The 9,311-nt window shown below is 46.4% G+C and overlaps 1 protein-coding gene across 2 annotated transcripts; it reads right to left on the reverse strand.

The window, feature by feature from the left end:
* Window positions 1–1,478: 1,478 nt before the first annotated feature.
* Window positions 1,479–6,732, reverse strand: LOC147418977 (protein BUD31 homolog 1-like). 2 transcript variants are annotated; one of them, XM_086505637.1, is made up of 4 exons: window positions 6,495–6,732; window positions 1,928–2,115; window positions 1,599–1,801; window positions 1,479–1,519 (listed from the first exon to the last, which is right to left on the reverse strand). In XM_086505637.1, the coding sequence occupies exons 1-3, from the start codon at window positions 6,691–6,693 to the stop codon at window positions 1,646–1,648; spliced, it is 543 nt and encodes a 180-aa protein (XP_086361763.1). In that variant the 5' UTR covers window positions 6,694–6,732; the 3' UTR covers window positions 1,479–1,519; window positions 1,599–1,645. The 2 variants fall into 2 exon arrangements, with proteins under 2 accessions (XP_086361763.1, XP_086361762.1); XM_086505636.1 differs by having other exon boundaries at window positions 1,479–1,801; window positions 6,495–6,731.
* Between the last annotated feature and the right edge of the window lie 2,579 nt (window positions 6,733–9,311).

Raw genomic sequence — 9,311 nt, forward strand, 5'->3', positions numbered from 1 at the left:
CTTCTAGCTGTGTGAGAAAACCAAAGCTCATTTTTGTGATCACTTGACCCTATCTAGCTGAGATGGGGCAAAAACCACATTCTTTAAGTAAAATAAAACAGAGAAAACTCCTCCCCATGGTATTTTGCTGGTGTGTGAGCTTCACAGCGGGCAAAACCACATTCTTCGTGTAAAATAGATCAGAAAACTCTCCTTCCCATGGAATATTTCTGGTATGAGAGCTTCAGAGCGTAAACAACCTTTTCAAAGAAATTGAATGAAGCCGGGTCAAGCAAATTGAGGCATAATGACATTATTGATGAAGGCTGACAATCGACCACTACAGCAAAAAAAAGGAATTCCCCTATTATGCATAAGCATTCTCAAACCCTCAAAGGAATCCCGACTTGAAACATGTCTTCTATAAAAAGAATCTTTTAATCAATTTCAAGGCATGATATGCTTAACATATTTGAGAAGAAGACTGCACGAATTAAATCTAAAACCAAAATCTAGTGTACAATGAATGAATAATGCACAAGACAGAACACCACATGAAAGACGTGCTAATAAGGACGCGACATAGATCTCGTTTCTATTGGAGTCAATGGGAGCACTTCGGAGACAGGATTTAATTAAATCAACACAAATCCAAAAAGAAAGTAGTGCTTCGACAAACCCGCGCACTTTAATAGGATCTTACAGACGAAAACCTACATTATATCATCAAGAAGCTATAACCTACATTATAACTTCAAGAAGCTATCATTGTATGATAAACTACGTTTTGCAAATCATCCGTATATTGAAATGTCACTATGTTTTTTCTACGAGATGAACATGATGCAAGTTGAAACCACAGATTCTCCAATTACCCTCAGATGAAGATATGAAGCATGCATTGAGATCGCATTGTCCTGTTCACATACATATCTCCATTGGAGACAGTAAATGCATTCAAACTTTCGCAACCTTCCATAGGCCACCAAAAAAAAAATTGATCAGCCTAAGAACTCCCATGCCGCAGCCTAGTTCAATCAATAAATTTTCAAACTGAACTCTTTATAGCAACATTGGCAACCCTATATATCCCAATCAACATGTACAATATTAAGAATCACTCTCTCTTTAATACAAGCATCACGGACTACCACCTGTATGTACAATCATACAAACATTAATTCCAAAGCTAGAAAATACAAAGCTACTTCCTCATGAAAACTACAGGTCCTCCGCTGATTCAATTAGGGCTTTCTCTGTTTGATATTGGTTTTTTTGAAAGAGAGATGGTGCAGTCCCAACGTGGCTAAAACTGCTTCCGCATGGAATAGGAGAAGCCAATATGGTCAGTGATACAACTCCCACTCAACCCTGTATAAGTAGGTAGCATAGAAGGAGCTCGAGGCCATTGCCCGTGCAACAAAACTCCCTTTCCAGGAAACGACGACATTGCCCACATTCTGGCATACATACAAGTTATCTTTTGGGTTTAGGGTCTCGAGTTTAGGGTTTAAAGTTTTGTTGCATACACAGCAACTATCTGCACCATAAAACCATACTCGGCATCAGAACTTCATGAAAAGGTTGTTGACGCTCTTACCCACTCGTCATGGAACCACCTGCTGAACTGCAGTCATGACGTATCTTCCCACATGGCTTCAGGCCATTAGTCTCCACTGGCGCAACCTCTACACCCACAATGCACACACTCAATGACCTTCTCTTCTCTCAAGTGCTTTGGCACACGGCAGACACATGTAGTGCCATAGTTGTGGTCTCGCGGTTGTATGCAACACAAGCAGCAAAGTCGCTCATAACCAGGCTGAAAGGTAAAAGCCTTGTTAGTTTCATAAAATCATTACATTCATCCAAAGAATGTGTGTGCGCACGCGCGCACGTGTGCGTGTGCATGTGCGTGTGCGTGTGGGTTGAAAGAGGCTCACTACACCTTTTTCCACTTGGCAATGAGATTTCGGTCTGCATAGCCCTGCTCTAAGCAAAACTCGTAAAGCTCTTTTGATATGGCCTTCCGGCGGTAATACAAATCAAATAAGTATCTGCTCTTTTGATGTAAAATTTTGAATATTGGCCACAGAGACTCGCATTTTCTTTTGCCTTCATGAGTTTCCGTTTCCGCTGGAAGAAACAAAACACACATAAACTCTGAATTTATGACAAACTTACAATTTTGCACGTTCTTGGAGCAAAAAAACTTCTAATAGCAGTCGCAAAGATTTTCGAAACAAAATTATACCCTCCAAAGAACCCAAAAATCCCAAGACTACACGAACAATGAAAGCTTTTAGCAAGCTCTTGAGGTCATTTCTTGATTAAAGCGAAGATAGGCCATGTTGACTACAAGTTGGCTTTTCCTCTGGATGTCACCTGCTAGTGTTTCTGTCTAAGAAGAAAATTTAGGCACAACTGGTAATGTTGTGCTTCAAGAGAAAATTCTTGGAAAAATATCCAACCCATGTACATTCCTCGTGAGATTGAGAAAGCTTCAATCAATGGATGGAAGTCTTGGCATAACGCTTACCTGATCATGTAGTGGACATTATCCTCTTGCGAAGTAATAATACCGGAAGGCGCACCAATCTTTGGGGCCACTGCATCTGGAAGCAGAACACCCCTGCTTTGTATCGACTCTCTTCTCTCTCTATTCAAGTTAAGTTCGGTCGTTTGCAATTTTCCTCACATGTGTTGCTGTAGATCTTTGTCTTGCAGTGTCCAAGTCTATTATAGTGGGATTAGAGCTCGGACGATTATTCTTCTACAAAGGTTCTATGAAGGATCGGATCCCTTTTCTTGCAGAACAAATGGATTCTCGCAGTGAATCCGGTGAGGAGAGAGAGTTGTTCCACCAACTACCTGACTTTGTGATGATGAAGTCTGTTGGGTTTATGGCCTTTGGCCTAAACGCCGACAACTGGTGCAAGAACTATCTCTTACTTATGAAAATCCTATGTAGAGATAAGTGCTTGTGTTGCAAGATATTCCGGATAGCCTTTGGGCCTTATAAATGAAGGCTTTTTATGTACATAAGATATTCTATGCTATGCAAAAGTGAATGCATTATTGAAAGCTGCAAGTGTTTACTTTCCTCTCTCTATCTCTTATTGTGTAAGCTATGGCTGCCTACCTTTTCAAGCCCCCATGAGCTCTATTGCACCCATCGGCAATCCCTACAACTTCTATCAGAGCTTAAGCATGATTACTACATCCTAATCGCTCTTGAATTCATTTTCTCTTTATGTATAATTATCCAATAATCACTTGTCAATTGTTTGAGTTGGGAGATATGCCTCGTGCCACTACCCTCACTTAAGCTAATTGACAATTGATTGGTGGATTATTGATTCTCGAATAAAGCTCTCTCACAAGAACATCTTTTGCTCCTACATAATCGACCTGCTGCTCACGGCATCTTCTGAGCGAAAAACAAATCCCTCGACAGTTTTGCAAGCATTAGTGACGCAACCTCTGCATGTGTGCACACAACACTAAGCAACAGACGAGCATCTCATAAGCAATTTGGGTGCTCACAACCCTGTAGAACTCGAAACAATGCAAGCGGCAAAACCTTGCCTTCATAAGTTGATTTAGTGAGCATCAATAAGGCAAACCATAGCAATTTGCAACGCTCGCCTTAGCTCATCGCAACAGCCAAAGCCTCGAATCTGCTCGCCTTGCCCAAGCCCACCCTTGTTTATAAGTGACACGCCGAAAGTAGTGGGATCTACGGTGAGGGTTTAATCCACCGGTTGATCCCATCTACACGAATTACAAAAAGGCTCCCCACCGGCGTCGCTCGAGTCTCGAATCCAGACCTACCCCTACATGCTCCCACACCTTATCTAGCTCGCCTAGCGCGATCGTTTGAAATGGATGCGACTCTTGCGCTATATAAATCTTGCCCCCCCCCCCCCCCCCCCCCCCGGTGCGTCGATCCAACGGCCCCAATCGCTCGCGCCGCCGAAAAATCTTCTCTGGCGCTGATCCCTCTCGTGTCACTTATAAACGAGGCAAGCCCACCTCTATCGGCCACGCTTGTCATCACACCGCCGTTCGTTAACCTTTCTTTGCATCCTTTGTAAAGTTTTTTTTTAATATCTCTTTATTAAAATTTATTAAGACTCTGTTCCCACAGTTTTGAGCTAAATAGCAAAGGCTCCTAAGGGCTTGTCCCCACAAGGACATAGAGGACAGGCCGTCGAACCAGCAACTCATCAAGGGAAGCAACAATCGAACCTCGACCAAAACTTCAAGGCTATTCAAAATCCAATCCAAAGCTTCAACAAGTTGAATTTTGAAGGCCTTCTAAAGCTATCAAAGCTTCAAAAAGGAACCTTTCTCTTGCATACTCTCCCTAAATCTTTTGTAATTCAAAGCTTAAAATCTTTGCAACCAAGCCTTAATTCTTTATTGTGAAGAGCACTTCACCCTAGTGAAGAGGAGCTTCACATAAAGGAAGATTTCTCTCAAATTCACATTAACTCCAAAATTTGCAACCAAGCACAATATTTTGCCACGTATGTTTATACATCAATCATTGAGAAGAACAATGTCATTGTGCACTTGTACGGAGTCAAGGCGCTAGCCTTGGGGAGTATTCAAGTGCAAAGACCGCTCCAAGGCACCATGGGGGAATTTGGGAATTCCATCTCAAGGGAGGAAAATTGGCAACATAGCATTCGCATCCACGTTAGTAGTTTTTGCATCAATGGTTTTTAGCATTGTACTTGTTTTCAATAAAGCTCAAGACAAAGCTATGGCGACATCGACATCATTGGCATCAACAAGGTGCGGCTACGAGACTCCAAGAATGGAATGAAGAAAAGGGGGGGAGGACAAGCATGTTTCAAAGACGAAGATTTCTACTTCAAGGTGAGAATTCCTCTTTTATTGTCATCCTGTGTGAATACCATTTTGTCATCCTTTGTGGATATGTATTGACATCCTATGTGGATAATGTGTCATCCTTAGTGGATATAAAAATCTTCAATGTATTGTCCCAATCCAAAGTCCATGGGGAGGATTGTTGGGTTTATGGCCTTTGGCCTAAACGCCAAAAGTTGGTACGATAACTATCTCTTACTTGTGTGGATACCATTTTGTCATCCTGTGGATATGTATTGGCATCCTATGTGGATATTGTGTCATTAGTAGAATCTGCACTTAAAGTATTGCATGTAAGTACATTCCATCTACGCAATCAAAGGCAAATATCACATCGGCAACGGCATGGGGGGTCCTTGACTCTTGAGAGGGTTGGGTGGGAATCTCTCTCTCTCTCTCTCTCTCTCTCTCTCTCTCTCTCTCTCTCTCTCTCTCTCTCTCTCTCTCTCTCTCTCTCTCTCTCTCTCTCTCTTATTGATTTGTCTTCTCCACAGGTGCCTTGCTCATGTATGTGGCATTGCAAGTGTTCTAGATCAAAGTCGAGGTGTCCACCGAATCACGGGTCAGTTCTTGTCTTAATTGCATCTTTCGCTGCCACTTCTGACACCAAACATAGTGTCCCCTTTCCCTATGTATAACCAAGGCTGCTCGACCGACAAATACCACCAGCGACCCAAAAAAATTTGAAGAGTCACTTATCTAAAAACGGGACACTTTCATAAGTTGGCACAAACTGAGGTGCTTGGACGACAACACCCAAGACCTGGACAATAGACGTTTTTTACATACTGGTTGCCCGCCCTTTGACAGCAGGTGTGCGTGCCCACGTAGATGATCAGCCCTGTTTGGGGTGGGCGGGGGTTATTGTGATCTAGGGAGAGGGTGAGAAGCTCAATGTGCTCAAAGTAACTACTCTGCTGACAAGCGAGAGTTACTAGGGATTTTACATGCTCTTGAGTGTGGCTGTGCCTGACCTTGTGAGATTCATATCCGGTCGCTTTAACACATAAAGGATGCCTTCCCAACTCTTTAGTCATGGGCGGGGAAGGGGATGGGTGGGGGAACCTTAATACACCTACTTTTGGGTTACCTCCCAAGAGCGTTGGGTGGGCTCTCTAGTTGATGAATCAGAGTAGGTATAGAACCCTGCTTGTAGACGGTCGTGTGTTTGTCCACTTCGTTACTGACTCACTTGCATACCCAATGTAATCGCACGTGCTGGCACACTTCGTGAATGGGTGTTAGCAGCCAGAGACAAATCTCACAAGCCCGAGCACAACAACACAGAAGCCCCTCCTCCATAGATCTGGGCACAATAACCCTCAAAATTCTGACAAAACTTACCGGACAAGCAAAAAAAAACGTAGTCCATGTTAGCAGTTTATAGAAACGTCAGAAAACCGATGAACGAGTGTTCTCTTGAGAACAGGGTACTACTCCACTTGAACCCATCCACGGAATACAAACAGATGTATCATAGAGCCTCCAATAGACGTGATTTAAGCAAGAGCTCTCTCTCTCTCTCTCTCTCTCTCTCTCTCTCTCTCTCTCTCCTCTGCAAGAAAAACCCTAATTCTAAGCTCATGTATGAGATTCCAAACGGAAAGAAATCAGACCTTCTCTCATTTTGGAGTCGAGATCTCGCAGAGTAGGCTCGATGAGCTCCCATCCGGAAGGGTATTTCAAACGGCTTCTACGCACCTTCGGCATCTCGGCACAAGATAGCAGTTCTACCGTTTTAGGGCGGGTCGGGTAAGATTCTTGAACCTGATTATTGATTGAGATCTCTAATTCTACAACGAGGGAGAGAGGCATGCCATCTGTGACGCCCCAGAATCTGGGCGCGTCGGGGAGGGGACGTTTTGGGCCCGGCTCGGACGGGACCGGCTCGGGTCGGGGTGTTTCTTCAAGGGGTCCTGGCGCGGACGGCACCGGCTCAGGAGGGCCCGGCTCGGACGGGACCGGCTCGGGTCGAGGTGTTGCTTCAAGGGGTCCTGGCGCGGACGGCACCGGCTCAGGAGGGCCCGGCTCGGACGGGACCGGCTCGGGTCAAGTTGCCTTCACGGGGGCCCGGCTCGGACGGGACCGGCTCAGGCGTGGTTGCGTTCCATGGGTCGACGGCCGTTTGCGTTTCGCGGGTCTTCGCGGGTCTTGCGTTCCGGGTCCCTAGCCCCATGTAGCCTCAGGCTCCGCCGCACTGACGGAGGGTCATAGCGTGCCCCGGGGAACCTTGCGTGGAGTCCCCACGGTGCGCGAGTGCGTGGAGTGCGGCTAGCGTGTCTAGGTGGGGGGTCCCCTCCCGTGGCCGGTCTCGGGAGGCTCATACCCCTTATATACACCCCCGGTTGAAGAGAGTTCGACGACCGCGTCGAACGTGGGAAAAGAGTGCTTGGCTATGCATGAGGCCGTGGGGACAAAGGGGTGCATATAAGTGCAACATGAGCAAAACTGTTCCCAAATGCAAGTAAGTAGGCATGCTTTGTTTTTGTACTTTTGAGAATAAAGTGAGTGTGTGTGTTTTTGGGGTTTTGGCAGAAGGCTGAAAAAGTATGCTTTGAACACCCAAGTAGAATTCCCCGTACTTGAGCATTCCCCGAATAGGTAACCCAGTGTGCGCGGAGCCACCTGCTGCGTTGGCCCGCGCGGAGGCTTCTTGAAAGCCGAATCTAAAAGAGCGTTCCGTCGCAATGCAGCACTTGCGAGTTGGTCCCTGTTTGGACGTCATTTGGAGGGCAAGCTCAGGGCCCTGTGGTCTCTTTGTAGACTTGAATGGGTCTTCAACTCAGCATGGGCCACAACACGTGGCCGGGGCGCGACGAACACCGTTGGCTTGGTTCGTCGCGTTTTTGGTCTTTCTCTGTTTTTGTTATGAAGAGCCCTGTCTGGCTCGCATCTTGCCTTTTTCTCATGGAGAGGTACCCGGCTCGGATCGGGGCCGGCGCGGGTCACGGGTGACGACCCGGTGTTTGGACGCGTCACAGGGATGGGGGGCGTGTGGTTGCTTTCTGGAGCTCTCTTCACCAAGATTTTGACGACCCGAGCCATTGCGGTTGGAGTCGTCGTGAGGATCGTGCGCGTCGGGCACGTCGGTCTTCGGCTCGTTTCCAGGAGCTCTTTTGCTGAGCTCTGATACCAAGTGTGACGCCCCAGAATGTGGGCGCGTCAGGGAGGGACCGTTTTCCTTTGCTCTGATACCAAGTGTGACGCCCCAGAATCTGGGCGCGTCGGGGAGGGGACGTTTTGGGCCCGGCTCGGACGGGACCGGCTCGGGTCGGGGTGTTTCTTCAAGGGGTCCTGGCGCGGACGGCACCGGCTCAGGAGGGCCCGGCTCGGACGGGACCGGCTCGGGTCGAGGTGTTGCTTCAAGGGGTCCTGGCGCGGACGGCACCAGCTCAGGAGGGCCCGGCTAGGATGGGACCGGCTCGGGCGTGGTTGCGTTCCATGGGTCGACGGCCGTTTGCGTTTCGCGGGTCTTCGCGGGTCTTGCGTTCCGGATCCCTAGCCCCACGTAGCCTCAGGCTCCGCCGCACTGACGGAGGGTCATAGCGTGCCCCGAGGAACCTTGCGTGGAGTCCCCACGGTGCGCGAGTGCGTGGAGTGAGGCTAGCGTGTCTAGGTGGGGGGTCCCCTCCCGTGGCCGGTCTCGGGAGGCTCATACCCCTTATACCATCACGCATATGGGAACATAGGGTGCGCACACACACACATACACGTGAATATTTTAACTTTGTATGAAGAATGCTATCCAAAGAGAAAGAGAGAGAGAGAGAGAGGACGAAGAAGAACAACAGTAGCAAAAACCTTGTGGGAGCAAAAGAAAGAGAGAGAGAGAGAGAGAGAGAGAAGTACAATAACATTAGCAAAAACCTTGCGAGCTCAAATATAGTATATAGAACAACAGAAGCAAAAACCTTGAGAGATCAAATATATATATATATATATATATATATATAGATAGAGAGAGAGAGAGAGAGAGAGAGAGAGAAAGCTTTTAAGGGAAAACGAAAGAGAAAAAGAGGACTTTTATGGGAAAAATTTAAGAAGCATCGCATAAGTATGGTAGACCAAACAGTCTCTTCTTCTTCTTCTTCTTCTTCTTCTTCTTAGTAATGGCAATCACAACCTTTTAAATAGGAAATTGTTGGATTAATGAACACTTTGAGTTTGTCAAATGAAGGTCTCTTGAACAAACAAGAGAAAATTTGCAAGCACGCGTGACATACACACTACCCTCGTTGTAAGCCATCATTACAAGTGCACTTTTTCCATTTTCCCAATCTTTACACTAGCAAGGGATCTCCCTCGAGTAGGTTTGACTTTACTTGATTGTTGAGCGGAGAAAGAGAATAGTGCCAAGTATGAACATAATATTTAATCTTTGGATGTTGTTCCATGTGTATTCATGGAATCATTTTGCAATCGATTATGTTTTA

Source organism: Adiantum capillus-veneris, chromosome 29 (assembly GCF_014529385.1).
Source record: "Adiantum capillus-veneris isolate H3 chromosome 29, ASM1452938v2, whole genome shotgun sequence".
Taxonomy (NCBI): domain Eukaryota; kingdom Viridiplantae; phylum Streptophyta; class Polypodiopsida; order Polypodiales; family Pteridaceae; genus Adiantum; species Adiantum capillus-veneris.